The following is a 25,804-nucleotide window of genomic DNA, read 5'->3' as shown; positions in this document are numbered from 1 at the left end:
CGGATGTCACTCCCGCAATCTGATTATCACGTTCACCTTTTAGATTTGATAAACTCGCTCGCCTGCTCTCCCTCCCGGAGGCATTGATAAGAGGATTTACAAGATGCCCGTTTGAGCAAGCAAGCTCATTTGGGTTTAACAGGCGCTAACAGGGATCAGATGGATGGGGTGGAGTGTCATTGATGCTAATCAGAGCGTCGCAGCTTGCTTCTTGTGGATGCGAAAGGATGCGTTGGATTTGATGGCGGGTGATAGAATTAATGACCCTCTTCTTCGGTTCCTCCAGAGGCTTTTTTTGGGTGTCCTGATCCCACCTGGCCGTTAAATCATTTGCTCTTTTGTGTTGTCTTTCGTGGCCCCAACTTGAGCATGTGGAAATGTTCAGTCATAGGGTGGAGATCCAAACAAACTCCACAAGGCACTCCCCTAAGTTGTTTGCCACAAGTGAGCGGAATCGAACCAGAGAGCGCCGAGCAGCGGCCGTGCATGAATGTGACAGTGACTTCAGATGGCGGTAGAAACAAATGTGGCTTTTTTTTTTAATGCGAGGACTGTCAGCTTGTTTCCCCGGGGAAAAGATGGCGATGTCAGAAGGAGTCAGTCAGAAGAAGAAAAAAAAAAACAAAAGTCGCTTGATCCATCAACACGTTAGTGGGCGGCAAGTACTAGTGCATGTGCTCGTATGTGTCATAGCGCGCGTGACTTCTACATCGGCGGTGCCGTGTGAATTTTGACAGTCACAATGTCGGAGCCTTACAAACTGCCAGACGGTGAAAGAGAGAAGTAGAAATTTGTTCCTCCGCAAAAGTGGAAGAACTCAATCGTGTCTTGCCGCCGCCGTCCACGTTTGCCTTCTCCATCTGAGGTCGGCGCGTGATGCGATGCGTGAGGAAAGCATTTTATTTTCTTTTCTGTCCTTCGTCGAATAAAAGAGGTGCCACACTGACACTGTTCATTGTTGTCAAGGCGCCGCGGTGTAATGGAAAATTTTAAACAACGGCGCCGTGACTTCACTAAGACGAATCGGCGACCCGGCAATGAAGTGACTTTACCGTAACAATGGCCGCTATCCATCAGCGACGCGGTCCAATTGCCCGTTACTGTGAAAAATAATCCATTACGGGCAACAAAAGGATGCCGACGCCCATCCCGCTAACAACTTCCCCCTCCCGCGCTAAGATAGAACAGCGTCACACGCAAGGACGGCGACGACGTTCCTCGGAATTGGTCGTCGCACGCTGGCAGATGACAGCGCCCGGTCCGTCCATGTAGCGGATTAGCTCGTTCTGGCGTCTTAGCAGGCTCACAGGCCACTTTGAGTCTGCCGTAGCTAAGCCTGCTAGCTAGCGATGGTATCAGCGTTATCCACACCGCACAAGTGTTTTAAAATCTGAATGTGTTAAAGACGCAACGGCTGCGTCTTTAATTTCGGGAAAAGACGACACCGCCGACGTACAGAAGTAGCAAAATTATCAATACGATTTTCGCCAAACCAGGACTGACTCGGCAACGTCCTCCAAATAATTGCTTTCTGCCGCTTTGATGCGTTTCTATCTAAAACAGCAAAAGCGACTCTTTTGTAGTCCGACAAATCTCCTCAGTCCTTTTCCATTTTGGTTTCTTCATATCTCTCACCGGCTTCCTTCGAACAGCCCCCATTCTGTCGATGTCTATCTGCGTGCATTTCTGTATTCACCGTCTTTCCTATAATCTCTCTGCTTTGTAGTCATTGCACAAACATGCAAATGCAGAAGGCCTTTTATTTTATTATTTTTTTTTAAAGTGGAAAAACAAAAAGCACCAGAATCCGCCGGGGATCGCATCCATCTCGCTTAAACGCGGCTGCCCAATTTAATTAGAATGTTGCCGGAGCAAGCGAAGTCCTTGAACCTCCACCTTTCCGTCTTCCTTCTCCCCGTTGCCATGGCGCTGCAGGCAACCGGCACAACATGTGGCGAGCCACCCGCCGCTGCGCTCCATTACAGCTCGAGCGCTGCCGCTTTTTTTTTTTATTATTATTTTTTTATATTTCTCATGAGAAAAGTGTGTCCTGATTTTCCCTTCTCGACATCAAACCCCGCAGCAGCACTTGTGCCGGCGGTTGTCCGCATCGGGGGGTGAAAGGTACCCTCTGCATTTTTGAGCAGGAGGCTCTCAATCCACTTAACTGTGAACTGAAATCGCGATGTTTCACGTGGAAACCTTGGGGGGGCTTTTCGGCAGACAGCCACGGCGCTGTTGGTTGTATCGCTTTGATTTAGTTTTGATGACCTCCGCTCGAGGAACAAGGTTGCAATTAACTCGTATATTTACAGAGAGAAACAATGCGCTCTGGCATTGACCCGAGTCTGGTCTGCCGAGATTTTTCTGAAATGAGTTTTTAATGCTGTTGATGGTCTGCTCGGCGATAGCCGGTTCAACGTTTATCAATTTGCCGCTAAGCTCTGTGCCAATATTCTCGTCTTCCGCTGTGTTTCTCGGACGTAGCTTGCCAGAATTCAAGCCCGACGACTTGGCAAAGGTTTTCGTACGAACAAACTCACGTCGGCGATCAATCGGCATCCGCTTTGACCGTGTCGTCGTTGTGGTCCTCTCCGAACCGGCGTCCGATTTGCACAAGGACGCTTATGCATCCTGGCAATCACCTTTAATGTTCACAGCCCAGGTCAGGCTTTCCACTTGAGTAATTTGGGCCTGTTCCGGCGGTACTTTATGGCTGAGGCTTGGAGTCTCCATCACAGGCTGGAGGCTGTTGATAAACCTGCCAAAGTTCCTGCATATGTGGCCCAGACCGGAGAATCTGGGCACGAGGCTCCAGTTGGCACAAGCTAACTGAGAGCGGTAAGCACTTTGGACATGTCTCTCTTTCTCTCTCCCTGCAGTAAGAACCTCAAATTGAAGCATGAGAGTGGAGAGATTTTGAAAGCGTATTAAGTACCATTTTTCCCAGTTGGCGTTTTCCTTTTGGAAGCAACCAGCTATTCTACTCCGGCGCCGAAAATCACGACAAATTGCCGCCACTGCCGGTTGGTCGGATGCTTGCGCAGTTGGGGGGGGGATGAGAACAAAGAATTTGAAGTTTCTAAATCAAACAAGTTGACATGAGTAGTTTTTTTTTGGGGGGGGGGATCAGACAATTTGGATGGTGGAAGTGTTTGGTGTACAATGCTTGCAGACCCGCTTGAAAATCTTGCCAGTCGGTCTTCCCAGAAAAGTGAAAGCTCTGTTCATAAGTGGAGACGACTTCCATTTTCACTTGTTGTGGGCGCGTCTCTTATCTCAATTGACCCCCCCCCCCCTCCCCCTTCTCATGTTTAATTCACCGCTCCCTGCTGCGGTATCCCTCGAGACAGATGCCAATCACTGCGGCCGGAATGTCTGCGGATACTGGTCCGAAATAGTCGTTGTTATTGGACAGATCTGTTCAATTGACATAGATTGCTTCTGCCGGCCCATCCCCGTAGGGCGGGTCAACTGTAAAAGACGAGACCAAATTCAATTCCGATAATCAAATCTATGCGCCGTCTGTAATTTGTATTCATTGGACCAGGATGAACTTTTTTTTTTTTTTATTCCCGCAGAGAGAAAGGGACTTTATCCCTTTGCAAAAAAAAAAAATGCTAGTAAGATGCAGTCATCTCACCGCTACTTCCTCTGGCACTTTAGCTCTCAGTGCAGCGCGGTCATAAAGCTCGCTCTCCCAATTTACTTTCCCTTTATGAGCCATTACCATGTCACGTTCGCTTTAGGCGAAGGCAAAAGGAAAAGTTTTTGCTTCTTTGCTCCTGCAATATCTGACACAAATCAAATATCTGACTGAGCCAGCCTCTCTTTCTCCTTAAGTAAAACCGGCTCGCTTTATACTTGATGTCGTCGACGTAAAAGCAAGGCACTGTCCGCTTTCATTTCCGCAAAGAAGCAAAGTGAGGGCGCGTTTTGGAATCAAGGCCCACCGGTATTAATAATAATAATTGACACAGAGTCTCAAGCCCATGTTCATATCATATATATCAAACTAATCACCATTTCCAGCGCTTTTTCATAGCTTGACAAAAAGAAAAGGGGAAAAAAAAGCCTAGTCTCACCTCATGAACTTGTCTTTAATGAGTCAACCCTCCAAAAAAAATAAAATAAAAATAACCCGTGTCCCGAAATTACACACGATTGCTGCTATCTTGGTTCAAAGTGGACATTTTGTGGATATTTTGTGAAACAGATTTTTATTTCTTCCGATTGCTCTCAAATATGACCCACTCAGTATAAAAGCGTGACTCTAAACTGGTGAAGATTGAACTTTTCATCTTGTAGGCGGAGCTTGGCAGCAAAATTCTCGCCCCAAAATTAGGATACATGAATTTGCAACTTTTGCGTCATGTGAAACAAACCAACCCATGTGGATTTTCCATCCAACATTGATTTCATGATATTTAAACAGGTAGGGGGAGCTTGCCAGTGACTAATCTTAGTCAGCTTGATTAATGATGTTTGTGCAGCGGGGAGGGGGGGGGGGGTCTGAAATTAGCCAGAAAAACAAGTGCCTCGTGTGTCTGTTGCGTGTGCGTGCGGAGTTTACTTCGGGCTTTGTGTTTCAGAACTGGGTGTCCTCCAGTTGGGTGCGCAAGGGATAAACTTACCCGCCCCAATCGCGGCGCAATCTGTTTGCATCGCTGATCTCTGGAAAAACAGCCCATGAATCATCATTAGCGACGACGATAATTACTCACATTGCAGCGCTCCCAACCGCCAAGCGCCGCAAATCCTCCGCAGGGTGTCAATAGTGTCGCGGATCATGTTTGTTGGCTGTCACCGAACAAAAATGGCAGCGCCGAGTCTATTGAATTTATTGCGGCCCCCTTTAACCTTCACTGTGTGTATTCAATTTGTCTTAAAACCACATTACGCTGACATGTAAATCAGTGTCTGATGCGTACAAGCCCCCCGACAAATAAGTTCGCTGTGTTGATTAAGCCCATCAGAGGCATGCAAATGAGGCGAATGCCATGCGGACTCTGGGGCCAAGCTGGGGGGGGGGGGGGGGGGGGGAAATGGCATCTTGAGCTACCAGAAGGATCCTGTTCCTCTCGCTTCCACCAGGGTGGAGAGACACACATGGCAGTTCTTTTTCAAACGAGACAGTCAGGACGCCAGTTCGGGCTCGACCCGACGTGGCACGGCACGGCTCAAATTGCAAAAAAAAAAAAAAAGACGCTAAATCTAATCAGAATTGCGGCACAATGGCGTAGCGAAGCTACTTAGTGGTTAGCCCGCACTGCGGGATGCGTAGGTGATTCATTATTCACGTTCTGCTCGTCTATACGCATGTGCTTGTATCTGCCGGCGTGTCTTTGGCAAAAAAAAAAAAAAAAAGAAGTAAATAAATATAAACAGGCCATCTTGTGAGCACGAGCCTTTTGTAAACATGTATTGCCGCGGCGTATGCTCGCCAAGCTGTATGGATGAGTGCCTCTCCCAGAGAGAGGCCGACACGTGCCACCTCGTGTCCCGCGTCGAGATATGGAGAGGCCATTTTGTAGAGTCTTGCTCCGATTAGTTATTCATGGAGGCACAATGACGGCCAGCTCGCGGATGTCCCGCCCACCGAGAAAAGCCGTATGAATACATAAAATCCGTGTTCCCGTGTCCTTCACACTCCAGAATGCTTGCATCGCTTGGCCTCGACAGGATCAGCCATGCAAAGCAGAGCAGCCCTTTTGTCTCCTCATCCCGAGAGCCCCCCCACTCCAATCCCCAAACATTCTTCTGAATGAATCCCGCACGCGGGCGTCCCGACGGACCGCCATATCTGTGCACCACCCCCTCATCTGCTCGCCCGCGTTCTCTTATCGGACGCTCTCACGCCTACGGTGGTCTGCTGGCCCACGTCAAAGGGCCCCCAGATGGACAGGATGGGTGCAGATAACCTTTAAAGAAGAAAAAAAAATATGGTTGGATCAAAAGAGGAGGCCACAGGGTTTGTGGTGATGAGTTGGCAGACCTGGCATTTTGGATTACAAAAGGAATGCATACACCAGGGTATTTTTTTTTTTTTTTTAGTACACATATGGTAGCTACCTCATTGATCCGAAAAAAGATTATTTTTCGAGGTTAGAAATGGTATGACAGGACAGCCAAAATAGGAATGAACAACTTGAAGGATTTTTGGATGGCTGGTGAATTGTAGCGAAGGTAACAAAAGGGTCAAAGGTGGCCCAAGGGACCCCAAAACACTGTCGGGGTTTTTCCTGTGAGCCATGATGTCATCAAAATTGAAACGTTGACATCTGACTTTTGACCGTGCCATGTTTTTTGTTACTCATCCTTCTTTCCTCCGAATATCTCGCGCCACGAATGTTGAAGCTCATTTGAACTTTTCAACCAGTAATTTATCATTGCCTCCGGAAGAAAAAGATCGATACACCCGCTGCGCTTGTTCAACTCGGAAACAGACAAATAGTGTCGATCAGGAAGTGTAAAAGGATGTCGTCGTAGCACGATTTATGGGTTTTTCAGGAAATTGCGTCTTTTTATAGCGGGACCCGTCTCCACCCATGGCTGCTTTCGTTCAAATAATAATAAAATGCAAATTGCCCGTCCTCTATAAAGTAATATTCCGATTACTCCGAGGCGCAGCACCGTCACGTCGCTTACCGCAATGCTTCTTCATTAGTACTCAGGCCACCCGCGGAAAAGCAACGAGTCGTGCCGAGCCACAGCATGTGGCGAGCGTGGCCGCCAGGTGATTCAAAGAAGCTAATGAGGTCAACGTGTAGAACCTTGTCGGAAACTTGTCAAGTGGCTGCTCGGCTCTAAAGGGGGGGGGGGGGGCGCAGCCGCTGCCGGAGGGAAGCGATGAAAACTCGTTCGGATACTCCCAACGTGTGACATGTAGATTATTTCAGCGCATGAAAGAAGAAGCTGCGTTTGCCGCCATTGATTGACTTGCCAATAGCAGATGGCAAGAAAAAGATCGTTTGCCCCCGACAAATCATTTCGTCGATTTCTAGCCTACGTTTTGCCTGAAAGACTCTTGTTTTCCGCGCCGCGACTCCATTTCCTGGCGATCGCGGTAGGATTAAGAGGAATCAAAAATGAGCGCCAAGTTGTCATCACCCGCATTTGCAACCGATCGTGTCGCTCGCTTGGGTAAAGGGTCGGCCAATTTTCGGCGTTGACTTTGCCGACGAGGCGCGCACGCTTTTCGTAAAACAGTCAACGTCGTACCGGGAATAAAATGACAAACAGATGGCGCTCGTCTCAACCCGCAGTGACCGCCATTAAGCGACGCTACCGCGCGCGAGCGAAATGCACGCGCTCGCTAAAAGACCGTATCAATTCTCATATTTATTTGCTCAACGAACCGGTCCGTCGCAGACGCGCCGCCATCAATATCCTTTTTACCCCGCCCCTCGAGACGCCACTCCCGCCATATCGGGCCTTAACGACGCCTGCACCTGCGCGGGCGGCAGGGCGGGGTGAAAGGTCAGCACGCCGGGCCAGGAACGGCTCGGGAAACGACAGCAAGTTGTCACAAACCAGAAAATCGAGCGTTTCCTTGTGACCGCTTTGCAATCTTTGCATCGGCGCTTCTTCCCGTAAGCTCCTTCCGGGACCTGTCGTAACATCTGGCTGCATTAGCGTGACCTTCCCCTTAGTGGTTGAGGTCTGGTTGCTGCTCCGCGCGTCGCACTAAAACCCTCATCATTTCTCTGGGAGTCCATCTGTTATTCTTTCAAGCCATTACAGTAATAAATGGCCCATTTATCAGTAGTAAAATTGTCCACGCTGGGCCCAGGTGGGGTTTTTACAACCCATAATCTGTGCGTAGATCGGATGCCAACGTTTGCGGTTAGCTTTGATCTATGAGTTTCGACTGGAGCGCCCCCGTACCACCTCGTGACCTCGTTCCCGGCGTAGTTCTGAAACGTGAACAACCTTGCGTGTCTCTCACCCTCAAAAAGGTGAATTTGGAAGTTCTGACGCGTTATTTCAGATGATGTTCTCCCCATGTTCTCTGGCTAACTTTTTCAGTTTGACCTCTCTTGCTCTCGAGTTGTTCTCGCTCTCCTCCATCGCACGACTTAGGCCGAATTTTGCTGATGCGGCGCACGGCGAGTCCCGCCAACACTGTGGGGCATCACTTTCCGATGCAGCTCCATCACGCTCATGCAACCCGCTTGGATGCCAAGACCGGACCGAGTGAACCCAGTATGTTGGTGGGGGGCGGGGGGGTGGAGAAATTTAATATACCATGTTGAATGGTCCCGCTTTTCTCTGGCGGTTTATCTCCACCTGCCCGGACCGCCGCATTTAAGATAAAAGATGGCCTGCCCTGCTCCCTCATTAAGATGGATCAGCTCTCACCGGAAGGTCATTCCGACGGGGCTTTGCTCTCTGACTCTGGAGGAAGAGATGGATGCCCGCAAACTAAGACCACGCCCCCCCCAGCCCGTAAACGTTGAGCGTTTCTGGCATTTATGCCAACGAAACTGCAGCCACAGTCAACAATTTTTCCTTTTACCAAGCGACTTGATCTTGTTATTCAAAGATGCCTTTCAAAAAATGGACAGCGTAAGTCCCGTTTGCAGAGATTTTCCACAGCTTTCCATTTTTTTTGGGGGGGGGGGCGTTTTAGGACTGTCTTCTGAGTTAGAAAATGGATGGATTGATGCTTTATGGCACCACCTGTCGCTCTAGCAGGCAGTCGGCGACCTCAAAAGTGTATTTTCGCGCTCATGACAATCTCTCCCAACGTATTTTAAAAATGGATCTGTTGTACGTATGGACATACAGTTCCGGCAGATGACGAAGGCGTGGGTGAGCGTGGTGGACTGTGGTCATTAACGCAAAGTTAACATGTTTGAGCGCACTGCTCTGACGAGACGGGTGTCAAAGTGAGGGATGCTAATTGGCTCCCCCTCAGCACCCTCCCACCACATTCTGGACCAGAATCCAAAATTGTCACACTCGCCGGCATGGGTGCACACCCGCGTTTGGCAAATCGTTACGGCGGGGGGGGGGGTAGATCCATATTGAATTTAGTGTACCCGACGCCACAAATTTCCAGCCGCAGGGCCACCCTCCATTAATTCGAAAAGTGCATCAGCGAGATGGATGCCAGCGATAACAAAGTTGAGCTGATGAGGGAGGCAACATGCAACTCGCCGGAGAAATGTTTGTTACCGCCGCAGAGATTTAAAGACACCAGCCATAACAAATCCATGCGATTCCCGCTTTGTGTTACAGCATGTGGCGAGTACAGCCACCATCTGTGTGTGTGTGTGTGTGTGATCCTGGCACAAGATGAGCCAGGACACACCAACTGGAGCAGGAACAAGCACAGATGAGCTTTGGAAGGTTTTTGGAAAGCTGAGCTCCCTCTGCTCGATATTTAATATTTGATACTGCCTGAATGACACTTTATTTGATGTCAATGTTAAAGCGAAATTAATTCCTCAGCATTTTCCAATCAGCAGTTCTGATTAAAGATTAGAGATGACCTATACGGTCACTAATAATTAAAAATGTTGCAGTTGTTGCGCTGTCTGCTTTTAACGGTAATCTGATCCCATCCCAAACTTTTTTTTTTCCTCTCCGGAGTGTACGAAGTCCTGACAGTGTAGACGCCCGTGAGCATGTCTTGACTGATACGTCTTTTAATCGGTCCCAACAAAAATAACCATTTGTTGTGAGGACTAAAATGACTTAAGCAAACATCGAACCTGACAGGCTAGTAAGCAGAGTTCTAAAAGTCACTTGCTCTCTCCAATCATTTAATTTAACATCGGTTTATTCCTCGTTTCCCCTCCACTGCGCTGCTTTATTGTATTTCAATTTGCCAATCCGGACTCGTTGTCTCCCCTAAACACGTTTCTTGATTCCATCCAGCTGCCATCTTCCCCCGAGCGTCCTCCCCATTGTTTTCCAAGATGCTGTCATTTACAAAGACAATTCTGCCTCAACTTTCCACCTCCAAAGTTCCTCTGAGTGTTCGCCCACGCTCTTTGCTGCTCCTGCTTTCCAAGCAAATGCTAACGCTATCCCGCTAGCCTCTTACGCTCCGGTGCCGAACCTCCTTCCACATTGATCTCGCCGCTTCATCCGTGCTGCGGTCCGTTCCTTGCCCTCTCATGCCGCTTAATGAACTCGCCGGCGCTGCCCCGCGTCCCCTCCACGCTCATCCCAATGAGCGTCAGCCCGTTAGCTTTTGATGTAGTCCAACTAACGTATGCACAGGAAGAGGCGCGGGTGAAAAGGGGTCTCAAGGTGGCCTGAATGGCAGAGAAATGCAAAGCTTCTGATTAAGTTCCTATCGTGCTCGACTGCAGAGATGTGACTCTGTCCATCGTTGATCTGACAACCATCGCTGCCGATGCGGGCTAGCGTATCCACCATTAGCCTCAATCACACTTTGTATTCTGAACACTCTTGACCAGAATCTGAAAGAGCGCCGGTCATGCGCTGACCGGAGAGTCAACCTTATTCTAATGGGCCAGTGGGTGCTTCCCTTGGAAAAGAGGATCAAGTGGACTTAGCAGATTTAGCCCGAAATTGAGTCCGAATCTGAAATAGATGTCCGTGACATTCACCTTGATGATTCCAGCCAGCAGAAAGCGAGGGACTTCATTGCCAAGCTAGTGACACGCACGTCTCGACTGTCCCTCCCTCCCCACTTTCGCCAACGCAATGGCGGCGTCCGACGCCCGGTCAGATGTTGTTAGCTTGACGATTGCCGCAATTAGCTGCGTTCGCTCCTGTCGAGCTGATGGCGCCTGATTGCGCAAACAATTGATTTTGGGGCCCAAACACGCTGGCGGAGACACAAATGTCACTCCATGGGGCGTAGCTGTTCCACATGATGGGCCCCCTCCCCCCCTCCTCCTGCCACTTGACTTTTCGATTTTTATCCCCCTTTCAATATCACCTCATCAATTCATCCCCAACCTTCCTCCTGTCGTTGCAATGGAAAAGCCCTTGATAACTGCAGGGAAGTTTATTTGTGTACTTTTTTGGAAAGAGGGTCGAGGAGTGGGGACGGGGGGGGGGGGGGGGGTCGTGCGGGGTTGAGAGTGGATTATTTACCTTCGCCCTTTTACTTTGGATTGCTTCATTATAAAAGTTCTCCGACTTTACGGATGAACGACGACGGCTTTGAAAGAGGACGGAATACGCCGACTCGTCGGACTACAAATGACCGAGATTCTCATCGGTGCGGCTTAGTGGCAGTTAAACCAGTCAGCTCAGCCTTTTTTTTTTTTCCCGGACATCTAAAATGCATAGGTCGGGCAAAGTGTCATTGGGATTGAAAGTAGTTCTTGAGCAGCAGGCCATTGGAAAATATCCCGACGAATCACTTTTTAGTGGAAAAAAAAAAACGTGTGTTTTTTCTTTCAGCTGGAGGCGTGTGAAACATTGTTAGTCCCTTTTGTGCCATCGTATTCTTTCGTGTGAGGCTTGTACGCAAACAACGCTGTCACCAGGTTGCATTTTTCCCGGGCTGCATATTTCATGCGCCCCGTTTGCTGAGCTCCGTCATTTCCCTGCCGTATCTATTGCTTCTCTGATAAGGATCCAATCTTCCCCCCACGGGGATCATTAGCGTTTCATCTAATCTCATCAAATACAGCAGTTTAAAAACAAGGTATTTAGTCCTAAACGCCCGCAGCCTCATCAAATGTTTTTCCAATCGCAATAGGCAGCGCGAGGAAATACCGCAAGAGCAGCGTGTTTATCTGTTTCGCCAATGGAGGATGGCAAAGCATTGTTTCCCCGTCGTCGCCATCAGTCCTGACCCGCCCTAGCCTCCCACTGCCTCCTACTCAAGACCTTCTCGTTTTCGCACAAAATAAAAGCCGTTCTCCCACCCAGAAGCATGAATTGAGGGGTTGGGGGGGGGGGGCTATGGAGATAGTCTCGCCGAAAGTGATGCAAGACGTCCGGCAAGGGAAGAGTGATCGAAACATATATCGTGAGCAGAGCCAGGCCAAGATAAGACGGGAAATTGATGCCGAGCGTGAAGAAGGCGGCGAGGAACAAAGGCGGGCGCACGGAGGAGGCAATCAAAAAGAAAGGTGCAAGGAAGGAGAAGGGACGGCGGACGGTTCAGAAAGGCGGGAGAGGGAGCCGGCGGTGGGGGGAGTTATAGCCGCTGATTTATCGGGCGGTGGCCGGCCGCTTGCAGTCAAGAAGCTTTATTCATTCCTTTTGTAATCTGGCTCATGCCAAGCAGACTCGCTTAACGTAATGGCCACAAATGCAGCCGGGTGAGACTCTCTGCTTTCATGGGAATGGGGGGAGTAACAGCCAGCGCTTAGTCGGCGAGTCCAAATATGTCCGGTAAATATGAGAAGAGAGCTGAAACTGAATCGGCACCGGTTTGCAGTTTGCCAGTTGCTAAGCTACAGTCCAGCGTGTGTCCCTTGAGAGCTTCTCTGCTGAGTCCCAAAGTAAGGCGTCCAACGTTTCCTGTCCGCCGTCTCGCCCGCGGAAGCTGGATGACTTTTCAAGTGCACCTAAACCAATTTGTGTTGTTTTCCTGGTGTCAAGAGTTCACACGGTTGATCAATGTCCATTCTGGATGATGGCGCTTTAAACGGCAAAAGAGTGATTTGCAGCGAGCGAAATGGAAAAAGGGGACGGCAGATAATAATCACAGCCGAGATGGAGAAACTGAGAGATGAAAGGAGAATCGGTTGTGGTTGGGGAGAGTGTTTGACTTGTTGACAGCACGTTGGGTTGACCTGGCGCACTTGAGAAGCCTCGCGGGTTTTTGTATTTCGTTCTCACCTCGCCTCATTTGCCCTCGTGTGCCTTTGCGTTTTCCAACCCGTCGCGAGCAAATTGCGGCGGATGACAAATGGATGCCATTGGCGGCCCGTCGCGACACAAACGTTCGCGTCTGCGCGGGTGGACTTTTCCAAAGATGCCGACAAGTCAACAAATGACACGACTTTGACCTTTGACCTGAAAAAAGGTTCGTCAAAGCAGCAGACATTCAGGCGCTCCCTTTTTTTTTTTTTTTCTTTTGGGCCTTACTTGTTGTACATTATTCAAAATGCACACCGCCGACTCGATCGGCCTTGCAGTCATCCGGTCGAAATGGGGAAGCGACATGTATATGCATCGTATGCGTCCTATCTTAAGCTTTAGATGAATTCGTCTAAGCAGAACCCGCAGCCTTTCTTTTTTAATAGCAAGTCTAATCGTATGTTCAGTGCTTCTTCCTCCGACGCGGACATTGTTCCGGCGGAATGTTTCGCCCTCTAGTTTATTAGCATTCGTGCTTTTTTTTTTTTTTTTTGTCATTTCGAAAATGCATTTTGAGTATCACGAGCCGTGGAGAAGCTCCGTAATGAACGGGAATTCTTTTCCGAGGCGGCAGTGGTAATGAATCCGAGTTGCTTTCATGTTAACAATGGATTTGAGGAGGAGGAAACAAAGCGAGAACAGTATTTGCCCCCATTAAATATTTTGGGGGTGTTTTTTTTGGGGGTGGGGGGTGCTCGAACTTGACCTTAATCACATGAAACACAATTACCAGAGACGCGCTCATGTCTTCCAGCAAGAATGGGAGCTGCAAAGCAGCTGGGCATTTTCTGCACGTCGAGCACTAAATGTCAACAATGCAAGCGCCCTAAATGGCGCGGCGGCGTCATTTACATCCTCTGCAGGAGATGCGCCCGCCGCTTATTTTTAGCCGCCCGCATTTGGATGCTGCGTGTGTTTACTGTAGCGGCGGCTCCTCTTTTTCTGGGTCACGGATGAAGTATGATGCTTGTCAATTAAAACTTAGCCTCTTGAATAGATGAGAGTGACGCAGTGGGCCGGGGGGGGGTGGTTAGTGGTGGGCGTTTCGTCGCAAAAATGAAATAAACTTGTTCAATTTAACCTTGATCGATAATTTCTCCATCATCATTGGAGAAACGCGTGGAAATTTGCTGATTGGCTGCCCCCCCTTGCTTCCCTCCCATGCAATCAGTCCTCTACCAATCAGAAGTGTTATTTTGTTGTGGTCATGGTCTCGATTGATGGTGTTCCTAAGTAATTGTCCCTGTGCCCCCCATCATTTAATTTTTTGAAACGCATCCATTAGAAACATCACCGAGACAAGGATCGCCATGGTTACAAGCTTGAGTGACGCACCAACACCGCAGCCTATTTTGAGGAATACTTTGAATATTATTACAGTATCATCTCACCGAGCCCAGCGGAGGAAGGGGCGGGGTAGGGGAGGGGTACTACCGGTGCAGTCCATTCGTTGCCTCCGCACCGCCATAAACACGGTTCCACCTCCTCCCGCAGCGCGCCCATGTGCAGCCGCCGCGGCTATCGCTCGTCTCATCCGTTACACTCTGCTCCCATTCAATCAGGAGCCCGCCACCGCCTCCGAGAGGGGCTGCAGATAAAATTCTCATTATCTTAGAGCGCGGAATTAAAGGGACGGCGGCAGAAAGGGGGTGGGCGCGAGCGTGCACTTGTGCAGGGAAGCTCATGAAGATGTTCCAAACTGTTACCGTGGGAACCGTTTCCATCTCTCTGAAGAGCCCCGTGCGCTTCAAATAGATCTCGGAGCAAGTGTGCAAAGGCTCTTGTGTTTGCTTATTACCTCGAACAGGTGAAAAAAAAAGAAAACAAACCATGGCTACGTTTCGGCCGTTAGCACGCAGAGACCTCATAACATTTCAAATTGTTACAAATTCCTCATTTGTTTTCATTGTTCCATTACAGTCAGCCTAGATTGGGGCCAAATGGAGGCAATGATCTCCCTCGTTGGATGTTTGACATCTATCATCTACATTATCGCCACCTACAGGACTGGAATGGAACAATACGTCCCACAAGGTCATGATCATTCATCCAAGACATGTCAGTGGGATATTGTTAAGCCTTGGCGGAGGTCTGGGCCCATTTTTCAACCTAAGTTTTTTTATCTGAGCTATCTCTAAATGGTCGTGTGTCTAAAATATGGGTAGATCAGAAAGATCTGTAAACCGCAAGTGTCAGCGACGTCGCCAGGGGAAATGTCTTGAGTGCATGGAGAGCCCATTGTTTATTCATGCCTCCTAAATTGAAGCATGTGCATCCTTGAATTGTCCCGCCTCTCGTGTCTAACGAACTGTGAAGGAAGTTCCTCCAGGCCTCCTCCAGTCGCACAGTAGCCACCATCATGGATCATTTGAATTAGAATCTATCGAGAAGTGATGTTGGATTGACACATCCCTGGATGTGCCCCCCCCCATACATTTATTATTTTTTTTTTTTAGTCCCACAATGTGCTCTTGACCGCTTCCATTTCCTATCGACGCCTCGCCTTCCACTTTTTCCCCTCCCGCGTCACCTCTTATTTGTCAATAGGCGCTACGCCGAGCCTTCCATTCCATGCTAGGGGTTTTTCCCCCCCCCCCCTTTTTCCACTTGAGTGTTCAATCAATGGCTGACGGCGGCGGCGGCGCCTTCAAGGAGGTGTTAGGCGATGAAAATGTGCATGGGAATGCCATAACGCGATTAGGGTTTGCAAACCTGGCCGGAATGAAAACGACATGCTTATGATGGACGGCGGCTCTGCCCTGTGGTGAGAAAGAATCTAATAAATCAGCCTAATTTAAAAGCATTGCCTCTCTCCCGCAGGGAAGCCGAGGACTCTAAAATATTTGCGGCGCAACCGCAAGGACAAACGCTTTCTTTGGCACGCGTTGCTCAAGCCCTCCTCCCGCGCCTCTATTCATTAAAACACAAGTAGGTCACCTACAAAATGGCCGCCCCTTGGCCACCCTCGCCGTCCCCCGTTCCTGTCAGCATATGTTCTTCTCAGGCCTCCGCCAACTAGAGACTCGGCGATATTACACTCCGGCGAGGTACCCTGAAGACAGGCAGCCGGGCGGGAGATTTATTGCGCCTGCCTTTTGAGGCCGCTTTTGATAGCAGTCCATTTTCTTTGGGCACCGCTTTTAATTATCCTCATCAGATCGTGGAAAGAGTGGAGGGACAGCATCACTAAAGTGGAAAGATGCGTAATGACAACAACACAAAAAGAAAAAAGGACTCCGGGGAGTCTTAGCTTGTTTTGTCCATGCTCACAATTTGTCCAATTTGTTTTGTTTTGTTGCGGGGTGACTCAGTGAGTGTGTCACAGTCTGCGTGCATGTGTGTGTTGGTGATATCCTGAAGCATTAACCCAATTGGCCGCTCCAACTGGGGCAAAGATGGTGCATTTTTGTTGTTGCGGTATTATTCCTCATGTTTGGAGCTCCCTTGCTCATTCTTCATGTCATGCGGTCATCAGTACGGTTTCATAGCCTTCGCTTGCGCCAATTCCGTTTGCAGGCTGTAGTTGAAAGGCTCCCAGAATTGGTCGGCGCCGCCGTAGTGGGTGAGAGCAGACCAAAGTGCGACACGGGGCGCCATTTTAGCCGATGGCAAAAAAACCCAGCAGTGTTTGGCTTTAACCATGTCATTTGTGTGGTTGGTGTAGCAGTGTAGCTTGTTAGCATAGCATCCGGACAGCAACAATAGCAATGACAAAACTGACGCAAGCCGCATGTTTTCATTTCACCTGCAAGATTTTAACAGGAAGTGCAGTAGTATTTATATGCATAAAGATAGCGTGTGATTTAACCTTCATCTTCCTCCCGGAAAAGAAAAGCTTGCTCGCGCGCCCGTGCATAATCCCCGCAACCCCCGCGTGCATATGGTCAACATTAACGCATTAAGATTTTGCGTAGCCCCTGCCTGCCCGTCGCTAAGTACCTCACCACTTTCCGCCCTCCTTCCGCGACGCGCAAACATGCATATGGATGAGACGGCGTTGCGGCTCATTAGCATAAAAGACGATAGCAACGGTGGGGCATCGGCGTGATTTGTGATGCGCGGGAAGTTTCGTCTTTACCGCACGCCATAGCTCTCATTCTCTTGTCGCGCCACGTCCAATTATGCTGCGAGACGAGAATTCCCACTCAACTTAGCTTTTTGGGCTCAACTAGCCATATGGATTCAAAATCAATAACTTGACCAAGACGGTGGTTTTGACTCGTGTACGGCGGTGCAGATATTTCATTCGATATGCTTACATTTCGGTTAGCAACTTGCAAAAAAAAAAAAAAAAAGCTACACTTGATATGTTAACCGCAATCTACCACCACCATAATAAACCGCGTTGGATATTCGATAACACTCTTGTATTGCGCGTCATTAGCATAGCAACCGTTGCTGCGCGGGCAAATATCCACACGCCAAGCTGGAATTTACCCAAGATCAATCGTACTCCGTGGCTGCGCGCTTCGAATCCCTTTTGACCTTTGCGTCTGTTTAAACTTTGCGGCGCTTTCTTGCATGAGGTGCACTGCGACTCTCCCAACCCTCTCAGGAGAGGCGCTCGTCATCTGTCGGACCACTCCATGATTTATCGCGCTTTGTCGCGGCGACGGGTGTTCGACGCGAGGTCCGCCGGGGCGGGGGGGGGGGTCGATAGCCGGCGACCGAAGTGGGGCCGGAGTGCCGCCGCCGTGCGTCCCGTGGGAAATCGCAGAGGCAAATAACGTTTGTCAGGGTGGTTTCATCAAAATGTCAGCTCTGATCTGTCCGCAGTCAAAATCTTAAAATCACAAGCGTACATGTCCCTAATCATTTGGTATATTTAAAGACAAATCCACACCCTTGGAATGTTTTTTTTTAAAATTTCAAGCCTCCGTGACCAATCCAAAAAGAATCCGGCCTCCCTATTTATGCGCCATATTCCACCGGCAGGATCTGGCGTCCTCTCGCACGTCGCCGCCGTCGCTTTCTCCTCCGTGCTTTGTAGACCCCCCTCCTATGTTAATCCACATTTAGCTTTGTTCCTCCAGTCGGAATGCAGAGATGGAAGGTGTCCAGAAAAGTTTTTGTCGCACCGGCGTCTCTTGTGAGATCCAATGTCTCAACGGGGGTGGGGGAGGGGGAGATACAGTTTGTGTACTGTAACTTTTCAAAGCTTGGCTCGCTGAGATTTTTGCGCGGGCACGATATTGAAAAATGCACGAAAAAGTCCCGAGTACTGGCGTCGTGTTTCTTTTGTTTACTGGTTGGAGGTAAAAGGCGTCTCGACGCTGCAGCGGTGGGACCGATTTCGTGAAAAACAGCAAAATTCTTCTCACAACAAAGCACAGGTGCTTTTTGTTTATTGACGGCATTTTTTATTTTTTATTTTGTGGGTCTCAAACCCATTTTTGGTCGCGTATACCGTGATACATAAAATGGCGAGGTGTACTCAAGTATTTATATTGCTGCGCTATGGTTAATTCATCATCAACCGCCTTAGTCCGCAAATCCATAATACGCGGATGCGGCCGCTCGAGGTTCACAGCTCAACTGCTCTACATGAGAAATCGCAAAGGCTTGAGCGCCGGGGATCCTTCCGACGTTAATTTCCCGAAAATAAAAACGCTTGCCTCAAGAGTTTTGCGAGTTTCCATTGTAGCCCGGGGAAGCTCGCTCCATTTGTCTTCCACCGGCTTTCAACGCGAGCCGCAAAAGGTTGCTTGTTCACAAATTGAGCCCTCCTCCTCCTCCGATGCTCCTTCACTGACAACTCCGCCGAATCTCGGCTGCCGAGTTTGCGAGTCGACATCGTTTCGGCTCCGGCGATTGCAGTCCACACGATCGACACTTACCATCATGATCAATGATTGATATGTGTCTTCATCATGCTTGACAGACATTTTCCACGACGGCAACATTGGCATAAATTGCTCGAGAGCGATGTTTCCATTCCTCTTGCGACTCACGAGTTCATTTGTCAGCACGCGGATCCAGTCCATGGTCTTGTTTGCCTTTGATGGACTGCGATCGCTCAAACGCAGCCGCGCAAAGGCGGGAGGGCGTGCGTCAGCGGTCGGCTGACATTTTCCAAACTTCCGTCTCGGTTTCTCGGTCTTGTGAGCATGCAACCGCGTCTTGTCCTACACTGCGCGGCTCTCCGCTGGACATCGTCTCCCTCTTGTTAGCTCGCTGCTGTCTTGCTAAGCTTGAGCGGCCCCCTATCATCCGTTAGTCATAACTCACAGCACCCCAGTGTACTTGCCCCCCCCCCCCCCTTGCCCACATTTGTTTGGGAAATGCTAGCTTACAGGGAGGCAGAGAAAATGCTAGCGGCGGTCTGGAAACTAGCCGCCCTTCATCTGACCTTGTCTCGCCGCCCGCCGCAGTCGACTCCCCTTGACCCACTAAATCCGCGGAGGCAGCACTTAACACAGAGCCAAGCCAACCCCCCCCCCCCCCCCAAAAAAAAAATTTAAAGGCTGCAAACAAACTAGAGAATTTCACTCGTCGTTCATTACGCTCAGGCCGGAAAAACAGATAATTCACGCATGGCGAGCCCCTGCGAATGATATTATAGTTTCTTTCGTCTGTTTGTGGCGTGCGCGCGGGTCATAATGATGAATAGCTCCGAATAAATGCCACGGCTCGCCTACTCTGACTAAGTAAAGGGATTGTTTTTTTTTTTGTGTTTTTTTTCCTACCCCTCCCTCTCCGCTTGTCACTTTGCCAGCTTTGATTGGGCCTAACGGGCCGGAGACAACAAACTCGTGTCGACAGTCTTGTTTACTGCTGACTGAACCGAGGCATTTCCTTTGTCAAAATCGCCGAGCGCCCGTGTCTTGTTCGCCAGCGGCGGCAGTTAGTCGCATTTGCGAAAGTCGCGATGTAAGTCGGGATCTCCGTTAAGTCAACGGGTGGATCTCATGAAATTATTACTGTATATGTTTTATGTTCAATAAACCAAAAAAAAATTTGAAAAAAACCTCATTCGCTCCCAAAGACGTTTTTAAACGTCTTTTCAGACTTGGTCCAGAATTGGCTGGTTTTAAATGACTTAACACCGCCGGGGGGGGTCATCGAAGTGTCCGCTTTGCGACCCGGACGATGCCACGCAACGTCCGCCTTGCGGTAAATGATCGCGGCCCTTCAGAAGCTCTCTCGTATTTATCACGTCACATTTCCGGAATCAAATGTCAACTCTTTTTACGCGAGTCCAACATGCCTTGGCCCGATCCAAATAGATACCCGAGCTAATCTCCCCGCGGGTGTCATCTGGTTTTGTCTGTTTATCTGACCTCAGACCTCCGCGGCGGCATTTACGCGGCGGGAGGTGCTTATCGACCGGCAAAGTGATTCCAAAAAAGACACTCGGCTTGTTCATTAAAAGTTTCCTCGGACTCCCCCCCCCGTCTGTCTGTGAGTCCAGACGATGGGGAGAATGTGAAGAAGAATGTGTTTGTATTGTAGGGGGTTGCGGGGGGGGGGGGGGGTGAGTAGATATTATCACTGTATCCGAGTCCTGGTGGTGTTCCCTTTGATTGAATTTCCTTTGACAATCCTCCGCCGGTTCCTGTTTGGATCCCCGGCGGTCCAAGATTTGTTTCCCTCCCGCTCGCGTTGGCGGGTTATTTGATCAGCTTTTGTTAACTCGGATCAAATAACATTGCTGGATGTTAAAATGCTGCCCGTGGCCTACATAGGCACTTCTGCTGCGGTAGACCAGAGCCGCGTTTGGATTTAGTTTATGACAGTTCGAAGTTTGGTATCGAAGGACATTCTTTTTTCGACCTCTTCGCTGGAAATCAAGCGTTTGGATTCCAGTCAAGCGAGACATCAAAGAGTCGTCGGTCTGAATTGACAGAGGCTCTAGATCACGTCAGGCCGCCGTCAAATGCCGTTTTTTAAACCCGGTAGATGTGAGGAAAGCAATCCACTTCATTTGCCTCGCAGAAGCGTGACCTCGCGTAACCTCAACTTCAGTCCTCCCTGACATCTTTCATGTCCTCCAGATGCCGTCAAATAGTTGCCTCTCGAGATTAGCGCACAGATTGGTCCCAGGGATCCCAGATCAATAAAGCTGTCGGGCTTCTTTTAACCTGGCCGGATGTGCTCTGGCATGAATCAGCGTCGAGGGGGAGGGGCTCCGTAGCTGCCAGTCGACGCGGAGCGAAGTTGCGCCACAAACATTGCGCACGTCATCCCGAGAGCTGACCAGGGAGGAGAACGAATGCCGTTTTGGAGTGGAGGGACTTTAGTGTCGGGTCTCCGAGCGCTTTGGCTGCCGGTAATTATGGGTAGTGGCTCAGGCCATCCGTCAGGGACAAGCGGCGGGGCAGATTGATACCAGCGAAGAAGCCCGCTCCTGTTATTTCCATCCCCCTCTCCTGCACTTAAGCTCCTCAGGATGTGATTTGGGAAATGGCGAGCCCACTCATCCATCAATTTCTCGCTTGTTTGGTTCTCCGATGGAAAGTAGCCGCACACCCCCCCTCTGCGTCCTGGTGCCAAAATGCGAAAGGCATCCACAGCTCGAGCTGGCATTTGTATTTTTTCCCCTCTCAGAAGCCAGCGAGTCGAGACTCTGCCGTGTCTGCGTGTGCCTCGGCATCCCGCGACCGGATTGGGGAGTTTTCGCTTGGGATCTTTTCGGCTTCTCCCATCCCGGCGTTTGCTCCGTCCAAAAATGTCAATCTGTATCTGCGGTCCAAAGCAAGAAATGAAAACAAAATTCCAGGCAGCTCGAAAAAGGGGACGAAGATCCGAATCATGGCCTTTGCGGGCAACATTTCAAATGTCGATTAACGGTTGTCGCCGCTGATGATGCAAGAGGAGGCGTGGGCGCTGAATAATGACTTTGGTTTAATTAGAAAATAATAACGACTCGCAATTTCCTTTACTTAATTACGATCGGGCGCGCTGGCATGTTAATGACTTCCCGTGTCTCTCATCGGGGCGGTTTAGCCCGAGTTGACATCTGTCCGCCGCGTTAAGCCGCTTACCTGTCAACAACCCGACAAACAACGTCAACAGTCTCGAGTCGGACTCGCGGCCACAAACGAAGCTTTTTGACGAGCAAATGAGAGCTCGCCCAGCTGCTTACGACCGCCCCGACGCAGCTGTTTGGGGGCTCGAACGCAGCAACAGGTCGCAGCAAAGATGCAACGCGCGGGGTGGGGAGGGGGTGGGGGGGGGATTGCGATCGGCGCCTGTTTGCCGAGCAGGATTAGTCTAATCTCTCAATTCAAAGTTATTTTCGTTTTTGACGAGATTCTTGTTTTTACCCTAATTTACGACGTACCTTTCGTCCCGGAGCATTCATTTCCGCCACGCGCGAGCCTCGCCAGCCCGCCTGTGGTCTTTCACTCGGTCGAGCGTCCTTTTCCGTCCTTGTCGGGAACTGTTGGATTGATGACCACGACAATTATAAGCCCGTCAATCACGAGGCGCCGGGGCCCGAGATGCATCTCATGAATATTGAATGCGCGTTTCTGCCACGCCGTTAAAGCGGCTTTGCGCAAATATTGCACGCTTGAATTGTTGTGACACCGTGTGTCATTTTGTCACACCCAAGCTCGGGCTTCTTGAGGTCTCTCTTTTCAATTTTTTTCGGAAAGTCAGGAATCTGCAGCTCTACGAAGGGGGGTCGTAAAACAAATGTTTTAGTATCGGAGTCTGAATTCACCACTGATTGACGGACAAAAAGCTGAAATCCGCCGTGAGCACCGCTGATAAAATTACAAGGTATGTCGTTTTGAGTGCCCGCTAATCAACGACGGCGACGCACGCGGCCTTCGGAATCCGCCCGTCGTCGTAACGGCAAAGTGCTCCGTCATTCATTTTCATTAAGTTCAATAAGCGAAGCCGACATCTGCCCGTATTAAAAATGTAATTATCAGAATACATAAATATGTAATTGCCGCCACCTGCATAATTGATGCGCGCTAATGCAAAACGCGCAAGGTATGAAACCTCCACTTAGCAGCCACGTGAACAATAGGTGGGCTCCAGAGTGATAATTGAGCCGGTATGGAATTCCCGGGCTTGGGAAAATGTTAATCACACATAATTGATCCCTCATCAGACGCCTCATCCCGTATAAAGCGCCGTCGGGCCGAGCCGGGCAGGTACCGGCGCCATAGGTGAGGAATAACCCCGCCGCGATGCCGATCACGTCTGTCCTGTCGCGGGGATTTGAGAGGAACGACCTCACCTGGTACGCGAAATGGCGAGGCAGGCACGCGCCCATCTGAAAATCTCATTATCTTTACGGTGATGAATACATTAGCCGACGAGCGATGTTGAGCGCCCATGCGTCCGTGAGTCTTAGTAACCGAGAGCCGGCTGCCTTTCAATTAATCGTCACTTTCATTCGACTGGTATCGCGCCGCGCACGTGACGGAAGCTGCGACGAGTCAGGGAAGCGTGCAAATTTGATTACTCCGTAGGAGGCCGTCTGTCAGGCGTTCCACCGTTTCCTCCCCCTCGTCACCGTGAGTTTTCTGCCACGATCCGAAGCGGCCAGTCAGGAGCATCCAAACGTTCTCCAAAAGTTTCCCCATCTATCCCCAAGGATAGATAGCGTGCGTCTCCCGGAGCCCGTCCGCTAGGACGTCTCATTTTTCATCCGGCGACACCTCCCCGACACCATTCTTAAACCTCCGAGCGGCCGCCTCCGCCGCTACATTTGTTCCAAATCCTATTTGCGCACTCGCTGTGCGGCGAAATATCGATGCGGTGATATATTGTTGTCGTTATCAGATTATTGCTACTTCCGCCGAATGACAAGTTAAAGCCGTTGTCTCCGCTCCATATTTTGCCAACCCTTTGGATGGAAACGACCGATGCCAACTTGTTTTTATAACTCTTACATAGTCCCCGTAGGGCGGTATGATCAAAATATGGCAATATCGTACTGTACTGCTCCCTGTTCACGACTTTTCCAATCCAAACCCTGCGGGACACCATTGTTGGGGGTTCATTTCACACTTTGACCGATCCTCCCAATTATCTCTGTCTCTTAATTAAACCCCCGTGCGTGCACAGTGGCCACCCCCCCAGAGTTGCTTTTCCTCATCCAATCCTGTCGCAGTTCTCCTGATCTTCTGTTCGACTGGCTAATGACCAGTGTGGTCGCCGCGTCTCCTCGTAGCTCAGCACATCAATACGGATCAGTGTGCCGTCAGCGCACTTGGCCACATTCGATGATTTCTTATTTTGCAGCGCATCGATCGCCTTTGATGAAAGCGGGGCCGTGTCGGCGCCACGTGCAAGTTTATTAGCCGGCGTGGGCGTGCAAGCGTGTGCGCGGCGGTCTTTGATTGACAGCAAGTTGCCTCCCGAGGCAGAAAATCCATGGCCTTCCTTGCCCCCACCTTTACTCTGACTGCTGTCTTTCCCCACACTTGATTTATTGTCATGCTAATTTCCTCGCCGTGGCGCTATCAACCTCCAAGAGGGTCAGCGCCGGCGGACGTCTTTTGAGCGGTCCAGGTGTCGGACTGCTACGCAGAAGCCTTAAGGTGCTGCGATTGGCGCACTCTTCTATCTCCCGGCATCTGGATTCAAGATAGAACCAGGGCCGTCACTGCAGGGGGGCCGTTAGAGGGCCGGGCCTCCCTACCAAGTAGCTTGCGCCACCTTGTCTGTAAGCACATTGGCGAATATGAAGTTGCCACGTCGTTCGGTCTGGTACCGGAAGTAGCGCCGTTTCAGTTTCACAATAAGAGCGCACACCGGAAGTGCTGCTCGAGCGTCGCGTGATTGATAGCGCTTTGTTTGATATGCTTAAGTGAACGTGTCGTTAGCCTCGTTTATCGGCCTACTTTATGTCGTTCTTCAGGAAAACCGTAGCCAAACACACAAAGTCCCGTTTGGAGTGCACTCCGTCTCTCTCTTCTCGTCGTCTTTCCTGATGTCATCTCATTTCCATCCAAGCGTTGCTTCCTCGCTATCAGACGGGGGGGGGGGCCTTCGCCATGCAATTGCTACAAGTGTCACATTAAATTTCAGGCGGGAAAGGCAGGGGCGACAGTGCAAGCCATTCACCGGCGTCATTATCTCCACGGTTGACACCCTCGGATAGAAATGTGCCGCCGTCGCGTAGGTTTGAGCTAGCCGTGATCCTCGCGGCGTCCCCGAGCGCTCCGCCCGGGATTCGCTCCGCGGCTTTGAAGTGACGCCGGCTCCCGTGCTTGACGGCGGCGACGGCTGCCTTGACTTGATTAATCGAGTCAAAATGACGATGAGCCTGTCTGACACGCTGACAATCAGTGCCCGGGGGCCCCCGCTACGGTTGATGCGTCAAATTTAGGTGCCCCATCACAAACAAGGTCAAATCCACCTGTAAGGTGCATGCCAGAGCAACAGGTGGCGCTATAGCCACTTACTTTAGGGCCTTTTTAACTTAACTTCAAGACACTTCAGAAAAGACATGACAACAATGAGAAATTGTAATTCGGGGGGGATTTATGTGCGGAACCGCCGAAAAAGATGCCACCTCTTTGGCGAATACCCAAACATCAAGCGCGAGTCGCGAGACAATTACCCCGAGGAGAGTGTCCCCCCCTCCTTTCGTTTTGTGTTTAGCTGATGAGATTTTGGAGGGACGCCAAGAAAGAATCCGAAGAAGAAAGCGCCCCGGTCCAATTACGGCACGGCTGAATAGCTTTGGAAGGCCTCGCGACGGCGACGCCGGCGCGACGGCTTGTTTGAATGGAAGTGCTGGCAGAAAAGGGGAAAATGAATTATTGATTGTAATTACACAGGTCTGTGATTCGATTCGAGTGCGCGAGAGCGTGTGTGCGTCTGTCACCTGTTTATGGGATGCGCTTCGCTCACGCCTGAAGTTGTTAACAACGGACTATTTGCTTTGCTGCACGGCTCGGGATTTGGCGAATTTAAAGCCTTAATAGGCCGCTGAAATACGGAATCGTCTTAAGGTGGTTTGGAGTCGAAATAGTCGAGAAAGCATCTCTAAAAATGAGATAAAATAGGACGAGACGTGGCCGGAATTGTC

The 25,804-nt window shown here is 50.0% G+C and overlaps 1 protein-coding gene across 1 annotated transcript in view; it reads right to left on the bottom strand.

Annotated features, from left to right (window-relative positions):
* Positions 1-18,674, bottom strand: part of fam3c (FAM3 metabolism regulating signaling molecule C) — an 82,452-nt gene extending 63,778 nt beyond the window's left edge. The window contains exon 1 of the mRNA XM_052055559.1: positions 18,670-18,674. Coding sequence (XP_051911519.1) covers positions 18,670-18,673 — 4 coding nt within the window. The 5' untranslated portion in view covers position 18,674. The remainder of the gene's footprint in view (positions 1-18,669) is intronic.
* Between the last annotated feature and the right edge of the window lie 7,130 nt (positions 18,675-25,804).

This window comes from Hippocampus zosterae, chromosome 21 (genome assembly GCF_025434085.1).
Source record: "Hippocampus zosterae strain Florida chromosome 21, ASM2543408v3, whole genome shotgun sequence".
Classification (NCBI taxonomy): domain Eukaryota; kingdom Metazoa; phylum Chordata; class Actinopteri; order Syngnathiformes; family Syngnathidae; genus Hippocampus; species Hippocampus zosterae.
This window is presented reverse-complemented; position numbering and strand designations above follow the sequence as displayed.